At 41.6% G+C, this 23150-nt stretch overlaps 1 protein-coding gene across 13 annotated transcripts in view; it reads right to left on the reverse strand.

Moving 5' to 3' along the window:
• RIMBP2 (RIMS binding protein 2) overlaps window positions 1-23150 on the reverse strand; it is a 438584-nt gene that overhangs the window by 109396 nt on the left and 306038 nt on the right. For all 13 annotated transcript variants that reach the window (XM_029619910.1, XM_029619911.1, XM_029619907.1 and 10 more), the window contains 6 exons: window positions 20250-20448; window positions 16441-16592; window positions 9717-9793; window positions 8099-8208; window positions 4048-4860; window positions 118-269 (listed from right to left, as the gene is read on the reverse strand). In XM_029619910.1, the coding sequence (XP_029475770.1) occupies window positions 118-269; window positions 4048-4860; window positions 8099-8208; window positions 9717-9793; window positions 16441-16592; window positions 20250-20448 (1503 nt within the window). The remainder of the gene's footprint in view (window positions 1-117; window positions 270-4047; window positions 4861-8098; window positions 8209-9716; window positions 9794-16440; window positions 16593-20249; window positions 20449-23150) is intronic.

The raw sequence follows: 23150 nt of genomic DNA on the forward strand, positions 1-23150 counted from the left end.
ACCTAAAATATCATGATCTGATTTATCGTATTATTTAGATCTACAGCTTATGATTCATCCAACATTCATTCTATCTAACTCCTCGGAATGCTAGCTACCAAGTAAAGTTCTATCTACCTTTTGTCCTTTCGCACAAACTGCATATCCAGTTACATTTGCTCCATTTGAGGTTCCTGTTGGTGTGAGAGTTGGCGGCTTCCATGTGACCAGTATGGTTGTTGGTGTAGGCCCAGCCTGAATGCTAACATCTTGAGGTGGAGCAGGGGGACCTAAGAGAATAGCATTGTCTATTATTCACTGCTTTAAGGGAAGAGGTTTGTTTAGATCATGTCTGTGGCACTTTGATTTTAAACATGTGAAAAAGGTATTTGTAATTTATTTTACATGCACCTACAATAAGCGTCAAATAAGCAAGGTCAAACACAATTATTGAAGCACACTCAGTGTCCTGTGATGAAATTCTTTCCTTACTGCTGAGACCACCAAGGTATTATTAGATTGTTTAGTCATATTTTCGCATGAATCTCATAAATGTCTTCCTTGGAGAACAAGTTTCAACCCTGTGGGTTGTTTTTGGGTTGTTTTGTTTTTTTTTTTATCAACTAGTCTTAAATGCAGCCCCCAAAATCTTTCCATGGTACTTCTCTATTTTCCCTCGGCCTGGACTTTCATCACAGTTGGGTGTCCACTCCAAAATTCTCCTCTTCACATATCTCAAGTAGTTAAATCTCCATCTAGTCTCTTTCTGCATCATCCCAATACACCCCTGTTACCCCTACACTTTGACCACAAAACACCAGGTGCCTTAGCCAACCATTCAAGACATACATAGCAAAGCTACTCTGGGTAAACAATATTAATGGTACTCAGGATGCTATCTCACCCTAAACTTCAACATCTAACCATTCACCAAGCTCTCTCTTTCATGGTTCTGCCCATCATTTGCATTAAGCTAACCTCAACATCCATGTCATGCCTTCTCATGCCTCCATTTAAATTAACAGTACACTATCTCCATTCAACCCCCCTCTGAATTGTTATTAGTTCATTTCTGCGGGATTTAGGATTTTTTATATATATATATTTTTTTCTTTTACTTCACCAATATTTATTCTTATCTTTTCACAAAAAATAAATTAAAAAAAAATAATATAAAAACCTAAATCCCACAGAAATGTACTAATAACAATTCAGAGGGGGGTTGAATGGGGATAGTGTAGTGTAAAGTGGGACGACCCCTTTTGAGTGGAGATTATCAATAATTATTGTTTGTTCATTTAAATTAAAACATATCTATTTCCTTCTGTCCACTAATACTATTTTTAATTTTCCACCCTATCCATATCATTAATATTTGTAAATGCTGATTAACATTATCATACAAATTGTTTTATATAGAAATGTTAGCTATCAGCTGTAATAATAATAATAATAATTAAAAAACAATCACTAATGAGACAAAATACCTCACAAACTAATGAGAAAGATTTGAGGACTTTCAATGGATAAATGAAAGCTTCAGATCATTCTTGGGGTGCTCATTACAGTCTATGAAAACAAATGACTTAGGGCTACACATTCCTCTTCTCTTAAAACTAAAGGGGCAGATTGTAATACCTACTCGCAACCCGGCACGCACAAATCTATGCCCGATTTTATCCGGGTCAGCGCATGCAAGAGGGTGCACACTTGTGCACCTTGCGCGCGCCGAGCCCTAGGGAGGTCCCGATGGCTTTCCCTATTCCCTCCGAGGCCGCTCCGAAATCGGAGTGGCCTTGGAGGGAATTTTCCTTCCACCACCCCACCTTCCCCTCCCTTCTCCTACCTAACCCGTCCCCCAGCCCTACCTAAACCCCTCCCCATACCTTTGTTTTGCAAGTTGCACCTGCCGGCCGAGTGCCGGCACATGATTCCCCGGCCTAGAGGCCACACCCCGCCCCGGACCACCCATGACCCGCCCCTTTTTTCAAGCCCCGGGACATACGAGTGTCCCGGGACTTGCGCGCGTCGCCGGACCTATGCAAAATAGGCTCGGTGCATGTAGGGCTTTTAAAATCTGCCCCTAAAGCAAGGAGGAGGTGAGAAATAAATAAGCACATGCAAGTGCTTATGTGTGCACACGTGTGCATGAAGAAGGAAACTGGGTGATGCCTTATGAGACCTGGCATGACCCGATGCATCCTCCAGAAACAGAACAAGTAGCACTAAAAAGAGATCCAGGTAGGCCTTCTAAAAAAATAAATGGCACGTAGATGGTTTTATAGGTTTTAAATAAACCACAGACAACAAAAAATTCATTGGCAGATCTTAGAAATAATGCAGCAAGAGCTCAAGGTTCCTCACTCTTGAATCCCACTTTGTCCACTGGATTTTAATTGCTGTAGCTACAGGAGTGGCTGGCATAGGTCAGCTGCAGAAGTCTTCATTGCAGCTTTAATGTGTTCTGCTTCAATTGGTATTTGACAATGTTACAGGTTGGGAGGTTGCCAGCTCCTACAAGAGCAAATCTTAGCTGGGAAAGAAATCTCATTAATATCCTCTTTTAGGGCTCATAAATTATGGCCAACAAGCCCACTCGCCCACCCCTTACCCTTCTCTTCGGTATCTAACCCACACTGGCACAGGATAATCCACTCAAATGGAACCAAAACATATTGGTTTGTAATGGGGTCTTATTGGGAGGGGGTAATGCAGAGGAAGGTAAACAGGCAAACGTTTTTTACCATTTCAAAAAGTACTAAGACTAGGGGCCCCTACATGAAGCTTACAGATTTCAAATGAATTGAAGAAAAGTATTTTTTCACTCAGCGCACAATTAAACTCTCAAATTTGTTGCCAGAGGATGTACTGAAAGCAGTTAGTGTAGCTGGGTTTAAAAAGGGTTTGGACAAGTTATTGGAGGAAATGTCCATAAACCTTTATTAGCCAGGTAGTCTTCAGAAAGCCTCTGCTTATCCCTAGTTATGAGCAAAAAGGCTTAGGTGTATTCTTTGGGATATTGCCGGGTACTTGTTACCAGGATTGGCCACCGTCACAGATAGGATGCTGGGCTTGATGGACCCTTGGTCTGTCCCAGGATGGCACTTCTTTTATCCATGTGTCAAAATCTTCCAAAAATGCAAAAGATTTTGCCACAGTTTTAATACCTGATGTCACTAACTTATGTCAAAGATATATTTCCAGAATTAAGAAGGTCTCACGCAAGAGGATGAAAAGATTTGACTGGCTAATGCCTTCTTCACAATCCATATTGTAAGAACAGTGTGCACTGAACTGCCATTTATGATAACTAGTTAGCTGGATTTACTGGCATTTGAATGACAAAGTCAACTCACAATGCATTCATTACACAATGGGTGAATTAACACAATTTTGAAAATTATTTATGCATGGAAAAGAAATTGATAAACAACACAAAAATAATAGAAGGTGATATCTTTTTATGGGACTATCAAAAACATTTCTTGGCTTACAGGAGCTCCTGAAAGCTAGTCAAGAAATGTACTCCCATAAAAAGGTATCATCTTTTATCATTTTTGTTTTGTTCATTGATCTTCGTTTCAATGCATTCAAGAAAACCAACATGGCAACCATGCAACTTTACCCAAAATTATTAATGACATTGAAAATAATGAATCCTGAACTTAATTGTGGCTTCTCCTATATCTCGTTCTTGTGCTGCTAGACATGCTGCAGACTTTGCAACACCTGCTACTAACATAATAACATAGCTTATGACAACAAAGACCAAGCAGACCATCCAGTCTGCTCAGTTATTTGTCTATTCTATTAAGGATACATCCCAGCCACAGAAGCTTGTAGGATATCACTCCTTATTCAAGTCAGTTGCCTTCCTCTTTTTTTTTCTCTACCATGCTAAGTAGTCAAGCACTCAAGTTCCCAAACTTAAATCAACACTTTACAGTGCATCCCCCTCTTCCACCATGTCTTACCACCAAACTTTGTAATGCCTAGCTGTATATTCCTTAAAATCTGCTGTGTATCTTAAAACAATTTAACAGGCAGCAGTTATGAGAAACATCTTACCTGCTGGCAATGTGGAAAATTCTGCAAATGCTTCCTTCTTTTCCCGTTGCTCCAGCGGAAGTTGCCATGGCATCTGATGGGGCTTTGCCAGGAGTTTCACCTTGTAGGCCAAATCGGGTTTCAAGTTAATAAACTGGTACTTGTAGCTAGCAGCCTTGACAATGTCAAACTCCTCCTCATTGAGAAAGATCACATGACTGTAATTGCTGTTGGTAGGAAGCCAAGATAACCCAGCAGATATCTGTGTTATGTTGTCCAGCTTAAGTTGAGAAGGTGCTACAATTACATCCTTGCCAACTAACAAAGTACACTGTAGCTCATCTGAGCTACCTCGGTCTGTGACACTTTGAATTGATATTCGATATGTACATGTGGCAAGGTTAAGTTTTTCTATAAGAGCTTTAGTTCTGCTTCCAAAGTTCACATTCAGTCGAATTTCTTTGTCAACCAGGACATTGTAGCTGTTAATGTTTCCCCATCCAGGTGGCACTACAGGCGGCTCCCAACCCACAATCACACTTTTGGCTAGTTGTTTAATGAGGGTGATTTTTCTAGGATAAGGCACAATGTCTTCTCCGATTTCATCAATGTTCACATCTAGAGTCCCCGTACCATTCTTTAGTACATTGGCCTCTATATGACTCATTGGAGTCATATCTAGTATCCCATCGTCTTGTAAACTAAGGTCAGATTCAATGATGCAGTTCTCATCCTGCTCATTACCCAAATTACTAGATGTGTGGAATTCATCATTTTGGACAAAGTCCACAAAGTTTGAAGGGACTAGTCCTCTCTGTCCATCTAGAAGTTCCCCTGTGATAGAAGAAGATTGTTATTATTGTAATTAAACTGGAAAAATAATTCTGTGCATACAGTAGATAGGTCCATGTAATTCACAATGGGCAACTGGACTGTTTATTTTCAACACTAAATTCTCAAGCATTGCTAGAATCCTAGACAAACTACAAGTCATGATAAATGTGTTGCTTATAACAGCAGTGCCACACAGTTGCTCAAATGTAGTTTAATTCAAACAAGGGTTTACTTTTTTTTTTCTTTTTAATTAGGCTTGTTTCATAAGTGCAAATCACCTATTGCCATCGCTGTCTCTGGCCGTACTCATGTAAACACCCAGAGGGAGTCCTCTTCGTGGACATATTTGACTGAAGTTTGATAAGAGAGTTGATATTGAGGTCCAAATACTCCTGCTAAATTTCAGCCAGATCCAATCTGTGAAAGGGCCCTCAATATATGTTTTTATTTATTTTGCTGTGTATGTTCTTGTGTCAGTTTATGTGATTTTAAATTGTTATACTATAATGGTTTGGTATTAGCTATTGTACATCACTCTAGGCTATTATGAAAGAGCAATCCATAAATTAATTATATTATAAATAAATACAAACAGATGTGCCAGGAAGCTGGTCCAGCCATGAATTGGCAGGAGAAGGCAGGAAGTGGAACATAAAACCCAAGACAACTACAAAATGAACCTTCTTTGTGTTATGCTTGACAGGTCTACTTCTCTAACTTGCTTATATGCATAGCATGTCCGAGCAAGATCTATTTTGCTGGCTACGTTATCCATCCAATTCTTAATCTATAAACATTCAAAGTTAATAGAAAAGTGCATTATGTGTGATTGCAAATGAATGTCAATCTATAACCATTCCTTGTTTTTCGCATCATGACATCTGGCTTCTGCTGGTTACACATTACTTTTTAAAGTGGCACTTATCCTGCGGTTGAGGGTACGATAACATGAAGAGTGATGTTTTCTAGGTTATCAGTAATTGTAGGCCAATCCAAGATACATTTTTTTCCCTCCTACTCAAATTGTAATATTGCTGCAAGTACCAGGCACTGCAGCTTTAAACAATATGACATGATGGGGTGTATTATAATATAGTAGGTGTTTTAAGTTATAACAAGGCAATTTTTGACCATTGCAGACATGCAGCCTCTCATTGCAGCTGTAAAATGGTTGAGTAAATAACAAAACAAATTCAATCAGCATCAAGGGCGCTCAATATTCTAAACCAGATGGAATTTTGCATTCGGCTTCATTGTCTGTGGGTGACACCTTCGTGATGTCATAGAAGCCCGATAAATGCTACCTTCAGATTGTTGAATGTACGGTGTTTGATGTCACACATTATAAAACTCTAAGGGAGTATTCCAGTGTGCTGGGCTAAGAATCCTGCATTCCATTTGGCCTGCACCCCCAATATAAGGGCTGGTTCTTCCATTAGACAAAGTAGGCAGTCACCTAGAGTGCAAGGCAGGGTGACAAACCCCCCCCCCAGAAACATCCAGGTGCTGCCCACCCACTTAAGGCATGGCATCACAAGCGAGAAGGGAATGATGCTGGGTAGATATGGGTGGGGAGTTGTGCAGAGAGGGTGCTGGGCGGGTGGAGGGAGGGGGTGGATGAAGTAGGATGTAGAGAGCGGATTCTGAGGCAGATAGAGGGTGGGGAGAGAGGATGCTAGGAAGAAGACTGGTGGTGTGCTGAGCAGGCAGTGAGGGAACAAGAGAAGGATGATGAGGGAGAAATAAGACAGGAGAAATGCGGCACAGGGAGAAAGAAAGATGGGATGCTGTAGACAGTGGACAAAGGAAGGGGGATGCAGGAAGCGATGTGGATGCTGAGCAGGAGGAATGAGAAAGATGCTATGCCAGGGCTGCTATCAATAGTCAGGCATATAAGGGAGAGGGTACAAGATTAAGGTTCACCTAGGGCACCTAATACCCTTGCATTGGCATTGCCCCAAATGTATTTACAATGCAGCTCTTTACTGGCCAGGACCTCTGACCTACAGAGAATGTTCACCATTGAAGCTCAGAAACAATTTTTCAATAAATTAATTTATTGGCTCCATTTTAAATATAAACTCCCCTCTAGGATTTTTATAATACTAACAGCTATCTCCATGTTCCTATTCTTAAGCCCCTGGTGGGCTTAAGTACCCCAAGTCAAACTAATACCAGGGCATTATCTGCCTGCAAATGGCTTCCTCACTAGTGCTTACTGAACCAATATGATGGCAAGTTTTCTTAACCTTGAGTTCATAATCAGGACTGAACACAAGCAGCAGAAGACTGGACAAGATATCATCAGGCAGCGTTCAGCTAAAATCCAGACACAAGCTTGTAAAGCAGATGCACTGGATTGGCCTGGCTCTCAAGGTTTTGTTGGGTTTTTTTCATGAATCAAAAAAAAAAAAAAAATATCCATATTTGTCATTACTAGAGATTTTCACAACATAGGGAACTTGGAGGCGTTGTGAAAAGACACATCATGACATGATTTCCCTTGCTTGTCCTCACACTGAAATGCTGCTGCTGTTTCTTTTATAACATTTTTGATGCATTACTGGGGGAAACACAAAGTGATACAATACATTACGTGGTGGCTTCCCATCTGGTCAAATTCAAACACTTTTCTAATTTAGGGCTGTTTGCATAATTTGCTACAAAACAAACAAAACATTTGCTTAGCATAAACATTATGACTTCCAGATTTTAGAGTAACTTTTTCATGTGGATGCTTCGCTTCTATAGGTTGGATTTTTTTTTTTTTTTTTTTTTTTTTTTTACTTATCCTTAAACGAATTGGTTAAGGTGTGGCAGTATCAGATTTGTATGAAATTCTGCATGCACTGTCAGTCAAATATTCAACAGCTTGGTAAGGGTCAACTGTCTTATTTAAAACAATTTTAGGTACATTTTCCTACAGGGCCTGATTTAAGATTATGGCACCCATAGGCAGAGGGCTTTGCCACTGGAAACGTCCCAGTTTTTGGATACCTTCAGAATTGTGGATCTCTTCTTAAACCCGGCCCTGCTTTCCTATAAAAGTAAATCTACTTGTGGGAAGAAAACAATCTGAAGAATTGTACATTTTACAGTTAACCGGGTCTGCAATGTATAACTTTGCTATTGAAGAAAGCCTACTAATTGGAGAACGATGAGAAAGCAACGATGCTTTCAGGTTGACAATCCTTGTATTTCATTCGAGATCAATAAAGAATGAGAGAGGAAGTAAAACCTTCAAAGAATCCATCTTCGTCCATGTCACCATACACATAGAGGTATTTTCCCATTGTCAAGGGCAGCTCTGCTTCTGGATTCTCATTTGGTCCATCAAAAGGGTTATAACTAAAATTAAACAAAAAAGTATAGAATTCTTTAAAAGTCCATTTACTGCTGATATCTGACAAATCCCCCCCCCCTCACACCTCAGTACATTGTGGTGCACGAGAAATCGGCATCTCGAACAGTGAAAAGAGCTGGGGAATCCTGATATTATCTGGAGTACTGCAATTTGTTCTGACAACCGTAGGTGCCAATAATGTGGGCTCCCAGTACCAGATCTGCCTCCTGCGTCACCCCTTCGATCTCCCAGACCCTCCACAGCTGAGAGGAGGGAAGGAAAAAGCCGTACGGGAGGAGGATCTGATATTGGAGCCGCTCCAGCAAACACCCACGGAGCTGGTACCTGGGCTTACAATGCAGAGAGACAAGGAAAGACGGGGGGGCCTCAAAGCCTTCCAGGGTTGTCCAGCAACACGTCGCCAAGTCTCTCATTCCCCAAAAATATTATGGGCAATTTTCTGCATCTCTCATTTGTGCATACATGGATATTACGCAGATTGCCATTCCTGTAATCATTACCATCATGAGTTGTTTTGTACAGTGCTATATAAATGGGTGGCAATACAGAAACGTAATATTTCATTTTTCTGGAAGCCTTGCCCCTTATAAGTAACTCATTTATAAATCCTTCAGCATTTGCAGCCAGACTCTTCTACAGTATTTCAATGGCACTTATTTAATTGAAACCAATAAATGTCTTTTGTGCCTGATTTCCTGCTGGCTTATGTACCCTGCTGTCATTTTAGTAATTACAATTTTTATTTTATTTTTGCATTTTCTTCTCAAATATGCAAATATTTTGCTGAAGAAAATGAATTTAGTTTGAGTCCAGCAGGTGCCCTGTGCTTCTCTGGGTTTTACAAAGTGATACGCAACACAGTAAAGTCTGGAGACCCCCCATTTCAGTTACCATGCACTTCAGGGTGACATTAAGAACCCCCACTTTGCTCCTCACAGAATGGCAACAACATTCAAATTATTGTCATGGATGCAACCGAGACTCCTGGAATCCAGCCACAGATACTTTTTTTTTTTATTTCATACTCCTCGTCAAGCTACTTCACACTCCTAGCCCAGAAAGAGTCTTTCGCACACGAGGCTTCAAAAGCTCAGAATTCGGGACTCGCCCAATTGCTCAGCCGCAGTGCCTTGTGCTGCCGTGCAGGAGATGCGAGCTGGATTCTCAAACTCATATTCCGATTCTTGAGCTCACTCAAACTGCGGGAAGGGGGGGCAGGGGGCAATTCACAGCCCCCTGGAGGGGGCGAAGAGAGCAAGCTCTGCTCACCCCTCGACAGTCACATCTACTGCGCAGAATTAGGTTGCGCGTGGAATGAGATCCAGAGAGAGCCGTGGCCTGTGGTCGAGGACTATTTCTGTGGCAACAGGGTCAGGCAGCAAGGGGTTAAAAATGATTTCAAGGAAGGCTCCTGGCACCACAGCCTCAGTAAAGGCCGGGCCTAATTGGGCCGAAAGCCTGAAGGAGGTAAGAGGAAACTCTTTCTCGTTACCTGTAGCGGGCAATGCAAAGATGGACTTTCCCAGAGTATCTTTCTTTTGAGGTATTCGTATTCCGTTCATTCTCCATCTGCAAAATAAATAAATAAATAAATAAATAAAAAATAGATATACAGACAAATTCTTTTCACATTACTGCATTTTGTATTTAGTTTCGGCTGCTATCATACAACAGCTGGGCCACTGTCAGGAAGACATCTTGACCATCACAATCCAGCTGAGAAACCCAGGACGCAGCTCACCAAAACGTCACAGAGAAGAGGCGTAACTTACAACCCGAAGTGACTCCCAAAGGCTTAGAAAGGGGTCAAAATCCTTCCCGGTGCTGGAGATTCGCTATTTCCTGGATTGTCCTAATAAAATGCAAGTAAAGTAATTGCTGCCTTTCCTTGAACCCAGTCTGCACCATGAGTAGGGAGAGGGAAAAAAAATAATAAAAATAGCTGCAATAATTAACATTAAAAATCAGGGGAAGAGGGGGTGGACAAGTGACCCCCTTTTCCTCCTTTCTTTCCCTTCCACTACAGGCACCCATGGTGCAGAGAACATAAGAAATGCCAGCAAGCCCAGCGTCCCGAGTCCAACAGAGACCAAACCAGGCCACAAGTACCCAAACACTAAATACATCCCATGCTACTATTCCTTATTGATTAATCGCAGTTTATGGACTTCTCCTCTAGGAACTCATCCAAACCTTTTTTAAACCCCGTTGCACTAACTGCCATAACCACATCCTCTGGCAATGAATTCCAGAGCTTAACTATGCATTGAGTGAAAAAGAATTTTCTACGATGTTTTAAATGAACTACTTGCTAACTTCATGGAGTGCCCCCTAATCCTTTTATTATCTAAGAGAGTAAATAACTGATTTACATTTACCTGTTCAAGTCCTTTCATGATTTTGTACACCTCTATCATATCCCCCCTCAGCTGTCTCTTCTCCAAGCTGAACAGCCCTACCCTCTTTAGTCTTTCATCATAGGGGAGCCATTCCATCCTCTTATCTCATTTTGGTTGCCCTTCTCTGTACTTCTCCAGTGCAACTATATCGTTTTTAAGATTGCGGTGACCAGAATTGCACACAGTATTCAAGGTGCAATCTAACCATGGAGTGATACAGAGGCATTATGACATCCACCGTTTTATTCGCCAATCCCTTCCTAATAATTCCTAACATTCTGTTTGCTTTTTTGATTGCCACAGAACACTGAGCCGACGATTTCAATGTGTTATCCAATATGATGCCAAGATGTTTTTCCTGGATGGTAACTCTTAAGATAGAACCTAACATTGTGTAACTACAGCAAGGGTTATATAGGGTTCCCTATATGCATCAACTCGTACTTATCCACATTAAATTTCATCTGCCATTTGGACGCCCAGTCTTCCAGCCTCACAAGGTCCCCCTTCAGTTTTTCACAATCTGCTTGCGAATTCACTATTCTGAATAATTTTGTGTCAACAGCATATTTGATCACCTCACTCAGGGTACCCCTTTCCAAATCATTTATAAATATATTAAAAAGCACCGGTACGAGAACAGATCCCTGAGGCACTCCACTATTTATTTTTTTCCACTGTGAAAACAGACCATTTAATCCTACTCTGCTTCCTGTCTTATACCCAGTTTGTAATCCACAAAAGGACATAGCCTCCTATCCCATGACTTTTTAATTTTCTTAGAAGCCTCTCTGAGGGACTTTGTCGAACGCCTTCTGAAAATCCAAATACACCACATCTACTGGTTCACCTTTGCCACTTCAAGAAAAGTAGGAGATTTGTAAGGCAAGACTTCTGTTGGATATATTCACACTGGCTGTGTCTATCTAAATGTTCTGTGATTTTATTCTTTATAACAGTTTCCACGATTTGTCCTGGCACTGAAGTCAGGCTCACCAGTCTATAGTTTCCCAGATTGCCCCTGGAGCCCTTTTTAAATATCGGGGTTTCATTGGCCACCTTCAAGTCTTCAGGTAGAATGGATGATTTTAACGATAGGTTACAAATTAATTGTACTAGGTCTGAAATTTCATTTTTGAGTTCTTTCAGAACCCTGGGGTGTATACCATCCGGTCCAGGTGATTTACTAATTTTCAGTCTGTCAATGCATTTACAATGAACAATGAGCCAGTCAATCAAAAACTGTTTAAGATTACAAGAAAGTAGTATTAGCCACAAAATACTCCAAGAGAACTAAGTTGTATATATTACTGCTCCCTAAATGCTTGCTTCCTTTTTCATGGCCTGATCTGCGAGGTTTACCCCAGGTTCCTTGTCCCAGGACATGACTACAGGACTACAGAAATAGCATATGTCCATCCAAATGTTGCCAACTGCCAAGAAGATCATAGACACCAATCATGTAACTGGACTAAATGATGAGCATTATTTTTACTTCTTTAATGCATTTTTTATTTTTTTAGCAGGACTGGCAGGATGCTCTAGGTTGAGATATACCAGTGAAGCATAAGGTCCTGATAGGGACACCTTTGCTGAACAGTTCTCAAGAGAAGAGTTAGACAAAGATCTGATCCCAGATCATCCAAGTTATGGGTTGTGCTACCTGTTCACATAAAAATGAACTTACTCATAACCTTCAAAACAGATGATGCTTTTATTTCCTGTTGGGTTGAGAAGCACTCTATGCTTGATACTCTGAAATATATTACCTGTCCTACATAGAGATACCTAGCACAGAGTTACAACACACACAACCAGTTCTCAGAGGGGGTTGCAAAAGATTTAAGATGTTAAAACCTATTTGCCTATAGCATCTGTGCAAATGCCTACAGATTGAAATCCAGTCTTCCACCCTTTGGCGATACAATTAGCAATAGGTCTACAAAGTGCTCTATTCACAACCTAACAAGGTAATTTTCAAAGGAAAATGTAAATGTAACAAACACTGAAGACGTGATATAATGCAAGATCGCTTATAACATGGTCAAAGGTTGGCTCCTAATTTCACATCTTTCAAATTTGATAAAATTACCAGTTAGCCAGATAAGCCCGTACTTATCTGGTTAAGTGGTGCTGAATATCTATTCAAAAGCCTTTGAAAATTTGCTGCAGTGTATGCTACTGAATTATCAATAGGTTTTACCCATGTTAAGTAGACTTAACGCAGGTAAATGGCTTTTGAAAAATGCTATGATAATATGTTACGTTTACATTTACCTTTGAAAATTACCCTATTAGCATTTTATCAAATTGATAATAATAATTCAAAAGTCTACAAGTAGCAGTATCCAAATATATCCAAAATAAGAATTATTTTCATTGCATTCACTTAGCTAAAGCAGAAAGTACATAGACCATGAAAGTAGATGAGGACCGTAAAAAGCACCTCTTGTTGACCCACTTTCCTGGTGCAACACTTGCAGAGATAAGCCTATCCCCATCTTTATTTCACATGAAGATGCAAATAGCACATTTAAAACTAATCAGAGAAAATTCTTTCACTTAATGCACAATTAAGCTCTGGAATTTGTTGCCAGAGGATGTGGTTAAGGCACTAAGGGGCGGATTTTAAGAGCCCTGCTCGCCTAAATCCGCCCAAATCCGGGCGGATTTAGGCGAGCAGGGCCCTGCGCGCCGGTAAGCCTATTTTACATAGGCCTACCGGCGCGCGCAGAGCCCCGGGACTCGCGTAAGTCCCGGGGTTCTCCGAGGGGGGCATGTCGGGGGCGTGTCGGGGGGCGGTCCCGGTCGTCGTGGCGTTTTCAGGGCGTGTCGGCAGCGTTTTGGAGGCGGGTACGGGGGTGTGGCTATGGCCCGGGGCGGTCCGGGGGCGTGGCCGCGCCCTCCGTACCCGCCCCCAGGTCGCGGCCCGGCGCGCAAGAGGCCCGCTGGCGTGCAGGGATTTACGCCTCCCAGAGGGAGGCGTAAATCCCCCGACAAAGGTAAGGTGGGGGCTTAGACAGGGCCGGGTGGGTGGGTTAGGTAGGGGAAGGGAGGGGAAGGTGAGGGGAGGGCAAAAGGAAGTTCCCTCCGAGGCCGCTCCGATTTCGGAGCGGCCTCGGAGGGAACAGGGGTAGGCTGCGCGGCTCGGCGCGCGCCGGCTATACAAAATCGATAGCCTTGCGCGCACCGATCCAGGTTTTTAGCAGATACGCGCGGCTCCGCGCGTATCTACTAAAATCCAGCGTACTTTTGTTTGCACCTGGAGCGCAAACAAAAGTAGGCCTATTCGTGGAGTATGAAAATCCGCCCCTTAGTGTAGCAGGGTTTAAAAAAGGATTAAGAAAATGCCATACTGGGTCAGACCAAGGGTCCATCAAGCCCAACATCCTGTTTCCAACAGTGGCCAATCCAGGCCAAAGGAACCTGGCAAGTACCCAAAAACTAAGTCTATTGGATAAGTTCTTAGAGGAGAACTTATCCATTACCTGCTATTTATCAAGTTGACTTAGGGAATAGCCACTGCTATTACTGGCATCAGTAGCATGGGATCTACTTGATGTTTGGGTACTTGCCAGGTACTTGTAGCTTGGATTGGCCACTGTTGGAGACAGGATGCTGGGCTTGATGGACCCTTGGTCTGACCCAGTATGGCAAGTTCTTATGTTCTTATTCTCTTATGTTTTAATCTGATCTAATCCATCTGCTGCTACCTAGCAAGAAAACAGATGTTTAGTAATCAAGCCCCTCTTTTTTCACTCTAAGGACACTTACTGTTTAGAGAAGCATTACTCTTTTAAACCTAATGTCTGAATTTACATTCAGACTTCAAGTTAACAGTCATAGTTAATGCAGTACAGTTGCAATTATTAGATTCAGCAACTTAAATGTATGATAGGATTACTTTGTTTTTATGCTGGACTTTATGTTTGTGTGTGTGTGTGTTTTATTTGTATTAAATTGGTTATTTATGTTTCTTTGTTATCTGCCTAGTGCATAATGATTTTGGATGAGGCAGAATATATATTTTTAAATACAAAAATCAGACATAAAATACTGAAGCAATCTTAACACTAACTATAGGGATCTCACATCATTAACATATTTTCCATTCCCTTCCTAATAATTCCTAACATTCTGTTTGCTTTTTTGACCACCATAGCACACTGAGCAGACAATTTCAATGTGATATCAACTATGTCGTCCAGATCCCTTTCCTGGTTGGTAGCTCCTAATATGGAACCTAACATCGTGTAAGTACAGCAAGGGTTATTTTTCCTTATATGCATCACCTTACACTTGTCCATATTATATTTCATCTGCCATATGGATGCCTAATCTTCCAGTTTCACAAGGTCCTCCTGCAATTTATCACAATCTGCTTGTGATTTAACTACTCTGAATAATTTTGTATCACCTGCAAATTTTATCACCTCACTCGTCGTATTCCTTTCCAGATTATTTATAAATATATTAAAAAGTACCGATCCAAGTACAGATTCCTGAGACACTCCACCATTTACCTTTTTCCACTGTGAAAACTGACCATTTAATCCTACTCTCTGTTTCCTGTCTTTTAACCAGCTTGTAATCCACAAAAGGACATCACCTCCTATCCCATGACTTTTTAGTTTTCTTAGAAGCTGTCAAATGCCTTCTGAAAATCTAAATACATCACAATTACCCATTCATCTTTATCCACATGTTTATTCACCCCTTAAAAAAAATTTAGGAGATTTGTGAGGCAAGACTTCCCTTGGGTAAATCCATGCTGGTTGTGTCCCATTAAATCATGTCTATGTATACGTTCTGTAATTTGTTCTTTAGAATAGTTTCCACGATTTTTCCTGGTACTGAAGTCAGGCTCACCAGTCTATAGTTTCCCGGATCACCCCTGGAGCCCTTTTTAAATATATCGGGGCCATTTCCCAATTGTACACTCCATTACATCAACACTTTGCCTACAAGGGTTTGGCAGTTTTATACCAGTCTGCATTGGGCAAATGTCCGCAGGTACATATTCCACTTTGTAAATTTGTGTGCTGGAGCACATATATGCAAATTTATTTATTTTTAACTTTTATATACCGATGTTCCTGTATAGGATACATATTGCACCGGTTTACATAGATGCAAATGTACAGAAAGTCACCATATATATTTACCTGCATACTTTTTAAATTTATGAATGTATGCTTTGCCCACCAGAACACCTCTTGCTAGGGCAGGTAAACAGAGTTTGCAGATAAAGGGGGGTTTGGCACATCTCCCGTAATTGATTTGCCAAGCATGAAAATCAACCTGAAATCCTTACTGTGCCAGCCACCGGAAGATCAATGGGCTGCAACCAAGCTGCCCCTCTACAGGTATGGAAAGAATCTTTTAAATATTCAAACACAATTTTAAACAAAGTCTACCATACTTGCTGTGAACATTTGCTCTGGTAAGTCTGAATGTTCGACATATTCTCTGAGCTGGTGGAGCTTCAACTGGTGCCCTTATTGTGCTTCCCTGCAGCCACGTTCACTCGGCTTGGCTCGAGCAGCAGGATATAAATCAAACTGTACTCAGCTATTACAATTAACTTTTGGACCTGTATCTAAAAACATGCAACCAATTGTTTGAACTGATTTTACACAGATTTTGATTAAAAAAAAAAAAAAAGAAAAAGAAACAAAACAGCATTACATGCCTTGGAAATCTGAGTGAAAATCAGTGAAGACCCCCTATAAAGCAGACCCTGGGATTACTGAATTATTTCACCCTTGGTTTCATTTCTTTGCAGCTCAACCTTTGTGAAGGGTTCCTGTGACTTACGTCCGATTCGCACGGGTGCCTCAGGCTGCTGGTTCTGGACCTCGACAGGAAAGCGGGCTTCACGGATGCTTGCTCAGTTTTCTCACCGGAGAGCTGCAGGGGCCAGATGAACTCCGAAATCACACATCGGTTTCCGGGGGCACTTTCATGACCTACCGAGAAACAGACTAAATAAGTTGCCAGCTGGCACATTTTCCATCAGCTTAAAACAAACCAAAGAAAAACGGATGTGTGCCAGTGGCATGGCTGAGAGCCGGTCGCAGTCAGAGGTGCTCCACAGTCACATTAGTAAACCTGGCTGCATTTAAAGCATGCACAGGAAAAACCTATATATAAATAAATAAGTAGCTATCTGGCTTCCTACAGCGAAAGAAAAAAAGGACACAAAGGCTGGCAAGGAAAAATGCTAATTAATGACCTTAATGTTGCTGAAGACCTCAATTACAGTCAGCAAACTGCTGGCCTCTCTGAACTGATGACTCAAAGGGCTGAACTGATAATGGCATCAACGTGTCCAGCCGACTTACAGGTGGAAAAAAATAAATTGTCAACGGCTTCGTTTATTTTACAGCTTCCCTTTCTGAAACAGAGGCCTGTTCTGTAGGAAGCATAAGTTGACGGAAACTTCCAAATCGTGGGCTCCCCAGCTGACAGAGAGTTCCTAACTCACCATTTGCAAAGAGAGAGTTTCTGCAAGGGAAAGGGGACTCAGTCATGAATGTGACTGCGAGGAAGAGCGGGGGGGGGGGAGGATTGCATGGCTTGTGAAGGCAAAGACTAAGAGAGATTGGTTTTCTGAAGCAATCGTGATGAATTATGTACTGTACTACGCATGGTGGAAACAAATACAGCACACTGAAAAATACGGATCCTATATGCAACATTTAAAGCTTCTTGGTTTGAGAATATGGTGGGAGAAAGGAGGAATCTTACTATTGCATCACTACAATGTACTTGATTAAAGGGATATCTGAAGAGGCAAATACTTGGAAAATGTCAAGTATGAAACATTTAAACAGTAAGTAAAGTCTTATCATTGAGTCACAGGGAGGGAAACTTTCAAAGCCATTTCCACGGTTGAAACCATGCTTTTCCCATGGAGCTTGCCTGTCATAGAACAGCCCATCCAATAAGCAGGTGAACGTGCACAACTTGTGAGCACATCAGCAGAGGTGCTCCTGGGACAGAGGCGGGGAGGGGTTTGCACCTGTGTTGCGTCCATCGCTGCACGGCGCCCTCACTCCGTCCTCTTTACCTCTGTGGCGACTCCCTCCGGGTCTGATGGACGGCTGGCTGCCGCGGCTTCTCCATGCCGCCTCCCTCTGGAGTCCCAGGACCGGCTCGACATTGCAACTCCGCCATCTTGTCCTGATGCCTAGGGCGCGCGCGTGTCCTGACTCTTGTACCAGCAAGGGCGCAAACCTCAGGGGCGTCCCCCTGAGATGATGTCATCTGCTTCCAATATTTAAAGATAATTGAAAATGCTAACAAACTGAGTTAGCAAGGGGATTGCTTCGGCTTTACTCCCAAGCTACTCTGTCTCTTCGGCCTAACCCTTTCCAGCTCCTGAGCTTACTTGAGACCTTACGTGAGTTTTGTCATCTAGTTCTGTTCATGAACTCTGCCTACTCTGCATACTCACTTTCTACAGTTTCTCAACAGCTCAGCCATCCTGGGATCGTTGTTCCAGTACCTGAGGGATTACAGCCCTGCCGGGCATATCAGCTCACTACTGCCACCTCTGGTGGTTTCTAATAACCTGTTTAATAAAAACTAATGTGTGTCTGTCTCCATACTCTAGCCTAGCCGGTGGTCCCTCTCGGGGTATCCTCCCGAGGGCGTAGTCATCTGCCATCGGCCCAGGGATCCACCCACAACTATATCAGATTCATTACAGATTGCTACTCCTTAGCAAGACGATATCGGAGACACTACAAGATTGCTGACACCTCCCTCTCCAGGAGCCCGCTAAACAGAGCTTTCTCTACAGATTGCTCCTCCTATCTGACTGCTCCTCCCATCAAGCATCAGATTTCCAACAGATTGCCAACTACCTAGCAAATCCAGACCAGATTGCTAACTCCGCAGTCTAACCCACAATAACCTGCATGCACACTTTTGCATCTTCAGAAGCATGCACGCACATTTTCTCCAAAAAGCCTCTGTGTACAAATTAGCTGCTGTAATTGTGTCCGGGTGGTTTTGGTGGGATACCTTTCAAAGGGAAAGGATGTATATATGTGTAACTTATGCATAGATTTTATTTAAAATGTATGCGGGCTGTTATCAAATGAGCCCCTTAAACATCTAACGTTTGCGTATGGGATTGGAACCTGTTTCTCAGCCCGCGGTTGATGTCCGGGTTCCCGTTTCCTGGCTTGCTGCACGGTTGCCCATACTGGGCCGCTAATGGCCAGTCCAGGCAGCGCATGGACATATCTGAGAGGGTGGGAGTGGGGAAACCTAGTGACAGCCGATCTAAAAGAGCTCTTAAAAGGTATTAATTGTTTAAACAGTTAATTGTTTCAATTTCATTAGTTTAAATGGTTAACTTTTTGAATGATATTTACTTTCAAGAGACAGTATTATGTCATACCTTGGTAGACATGAAGAAGAGACCTACAAGGCCTCAAAAGCAAGAATAGACATAAAAATGTATTAGTGCAATGAAAGATATTACAAGTGCAGCTTTTCGAACAATTCCTGGAAGGAGATGCAAGCCATCTCTTGCTGTAACTGTTGCTAGCCCAATCTCTAGTTTTCCAACAATGCTTCCATGCATGTGATGGGAAAACAATACCTTGCGGTTTCCACATGATGCAGTGATTTTATAAGTACAAAGTGCTAAAAAGCCTACACTGCACAGTGAATTCCAAAAAGCTCCAGTTTCAAATTATTTCTCCCATTGTGCACCTATTTCAGTACAGCTCTGACAACACGACAGGGCACAAACTCTCTCGTGGCTTCCAATATGTTGTGGTATAGCTGGCAAGTTGTCCATAGATAAGGCTTCCAAAAAGAACTCTCCAGCGAAAGAGGCAAAGTGTTTGACATCGTAATTGATAGGTCTCCTGCTACAATTAACACCGTTCATACTGAAGGTGTATGATAAGGCCAATTACTCCCGCCACTCTACTTAGAGAATTACTGATTTATTATTCTAGACTCCCATCTCATCTAGAGAAGACAGCTGAAATGTCCCTCATAACTCAAAAATACAAATCTTGTCACTTTCTTTTTTAACACTGGGTCTATATTCCGTAAACCAGGAACACTGTTCATTTTCTGATGGGTTACGCACCTACACACTACATAGGGGGACTGACTGACTGCGGAAAGGTTTCCTGATTCGTAAACTTTTGTATCCATGTCAGAATGTTCCCGCAAATCAAAGTCCTCACTTGCGTTCCCCTGAACTACGATTCTCCAGTTTCCTTTCATATATTCCTGGAAGTCCCTGAGATCTCTCAATGCTCTACCTCTTTCTGTGCTCACCTCCTTATTAAGTGAGCTTGAGTAGGTCCAATAAAGAAGAAAATACCAGTATAAAACACGTCCATGCTTACATACTTGGGAACAGAAGGCAAGTTTGCTTAAAAGTTTTAGCAGAGAAAATACTGGTGAATTTACTCTGCCAGGTGAAATTCACAAACTGCTTCATACAAATCTTCCAATTTACTGTATCTCCTGAATAGCATCTGACTGGAAGGAATTCATTGGCAGAAAATGAACAGGACAGCTATTATTCCTTCATAAAATCAACTGAATGGAGTGTTTTGAAATGAAGGTAATGTCCATTTTATGTTTACCTATGGAGGTGGCTATTCCATTCATGAACTGGGATAGTGCCTTGCTAGGGGAGCCGAGGATGTCAGAGGATGCCACAGAAGCACCACTCAACAGGTCAATCTTCCCAGCTTGCTGCCGAAACCTCTCCAGCTCTTTGGAGAGTAGATTAAACTGTTCGCTCTGTATCCGGCATTTCTCTTCCAGTTCTCGAACCTTGGCCTAAATAATCAAAATAAAATAAAATGTCTCTGAATGAGATCAGATCAGCCCAGAACAGTTAGGAACAGCAAAGCCAAAATCCTCTAATTGCTAGACTAATGTTTATAAGACATTAGCAATGGTTCATGCAATAAGTTGGCCTAGCTACTAGCAGGATTTACCTCCAACATCAACTAAAAAAAAAAAAATCTAACTATGCCAAATTGTTTCGGACCTTAGCCAACAGAGAACTGCTCACGAGTTTGCAAGTGTCAAACAGTTGGCTACTTGGCAGGCATGTCATTTATGCCATTAAACCGAATTAACAGATTATAACATAGAATTTAAGAGAGCACGGTAAATCCTCAGTAAGCAGCAATCTATTCATTACCCCTGTTGTACCATTCTATGCGGCATTCTTTCAGAGCATTTTGTTGGCGGGTCAGTAATGGATTGTTTTCTATGGAACTTGAGTAAAAATTGTCACCATCAAATTATTTCTGAAAAATAGAGGTGGGGGGCGCAAACTTAGGGATAATGGGGCCGTACCAGCACATCTCTTCAGAAGCCTCAGTGTTGACAGAATACCTCACAAAAGAACTGACAGATGGACAGGTTGGCAAGTTCAGTCTGATGCACCAGAGACAGGAAATTATTATCTGGTGAAAACATGGGGGCAAAATTCCTCTCTCTCATTTGCCAGATATGTTTTTCCTTGTAATATTTCTCAGTGCCTGACGATATCTCTAGTTCTGCTGTAGCCCGGTAATCAGCGCAGAACCATGAAAATGCAGAGAATGGACCCGATGCAAACCTCACCAATGATAGAAAGATAATTGTGAGTCCAATGTTCTCAATTTTGAGAACTAGAGCACACTCAGTCTCCACAAACACACAACAGACGACATCAGCTTGGAAGCTCTCTGGGTCCCTGCTGTTATGAAGCACATGGTCTTATCATTCTGAATAGGGCCTGCTCCAGACATTAAAGGAACCATGCAACAGGAACTAGATGCTTCTCAGGATATTGGGACAGCTTTGGTGTTTTTCTGCTTCTTTAGTGAGTTCATCCACAGTGGAATGAACAGATGATTCTCGGTCCTTGTACTTTTTTTTTTTTTTTTTAAATCTCCCAACCCAAAACATTCTAGGGTGCCATAGATTTATTTTCTCAGCGGGGAAAACTGAAAACAGGACTACAGATCCCTAACTAATTTGGCTTGATAACTACAAATTGAGTGCCTCCTGAACAGCCAAGTATATCCAGGTATTCATGAAACTATCAGCCTATCCTACGTTACACAGAGGGACAGGGAACAAAGTGAATATGGTATAATTCTTCAGGAAGTAAGGGCCCCTTAAATATAGAAGGAAGAGCTGTTTAAGCAATCTTCTTGCGGACCCATCTTAATTCTCCGTCCGAGATGCTCCTGGCTGCCTCGCTCTAGAGAATCACCAACTTTTGTTAGCAGAAAGGAATGAGCTCCACCGAAATCAAAGCAAATGCCTGACACAGCCTGTGAGCTGCAAGACAAACAGGAAAATAATTGCTGCATCCTTTTTATGTTACCTCAATAGGTTTAACATCAACCAGGCTGGAAATGCACTGGTTTTAGTAGCTGACCTTGGTTAAATGGGTGTCCTGCACAGAAATGGCTTGACGTTGGTTACAATAGTCCACGTCTAGCTGTCTCCTGAAAAATTTATCATTAACTTTCATTTAATATTTCACAGTATTCAGGTACCTAGGCTAGAGCACTATAGCTTTAATCCACTGATCTCATTCAGCGCCGTTGGTCTTATTATTGCAGAGGTTAATGGGAAATCTCAAACTTTGCTGTAATGTTTTAAAACAGACTGTATTGTACTATATTATATTACACAACTAGCTGCAGTTTGTCTGAAAGGGAAACCTTGTAAACTCTGAAGACAGAAGCACTTTCAGAGACCATCTGACTTCTAAAATAATGACATATATCCTTTCAAATATTATAATTTTATGCTGTATTAGATTATATAATATAATGCCATAATTATATTTGGTATTGCATATAACTTATTATTTTTAACAAGATTAGAGGAACCTTAGAATTATGGCCTTTCAGAGAGGCAAACGCAGCTGTCTCTGAGGTGAACGAGCTGGTTACAAGTCTCATTCAGTCATCTGCAGTTTCTAAAGGTTTTAGGGAGCATGGAAATAATATTATTAATATTCCATTATAGTTGGATTAACAAAGGTTCAGCAAAATTAAGTAAATTGGCAGTGGTCAGACAGAGAAGGATTAGAGCTCATCTCTAATCTCTAAACCCTAGTTTCACCTGCCGTTGAGGTACAGATTATCTTTTCTGGTCAGCTCCCAGGAAGTAGGTCAGCTCTGGGTGCCACTAATTCCAGAAAAATATGAAATCTAATAGCTCCAAAAACACTGTGCTGGGGTTCTTAACTTTTGCCTTAAGGTGTTTTCTGCCTCATCTCACTTTTATTAGCTCAAAGCATAAGGCCACGAATCCCAGAATGCTTTGGGATATGGGATCTTGAGAACCAAGACAGGAAGCAACAGCTCCAGTGCAGATGGAGGCATCTCACCTAGATTACTGATATACACTACTGCAGCCACCTTTTCTATATGGTACTGGGCCATTTTTAAGTAGAGACCGTTTTGAATTGTATGAAATCTCTGAGAGGTAAAAAAAAAAATGCAAGCAATATTTGGGGTCACATC

This window comes from Rhinatrema bivittatum, chromosome 11 (assembly GCF_901001135.1).
Source record: "Rhinatrema bivittatum chromosome 11, aRhiBiv1.1, whole genome shotgun sequence".
NCBI classification, from domain to species: Eukaryota; Metazoa; Chordata; class Amphibia; order Gymnophiona; family Rhinatrematidae; genus Rhinatrema; species Rhinatrema bivittatum.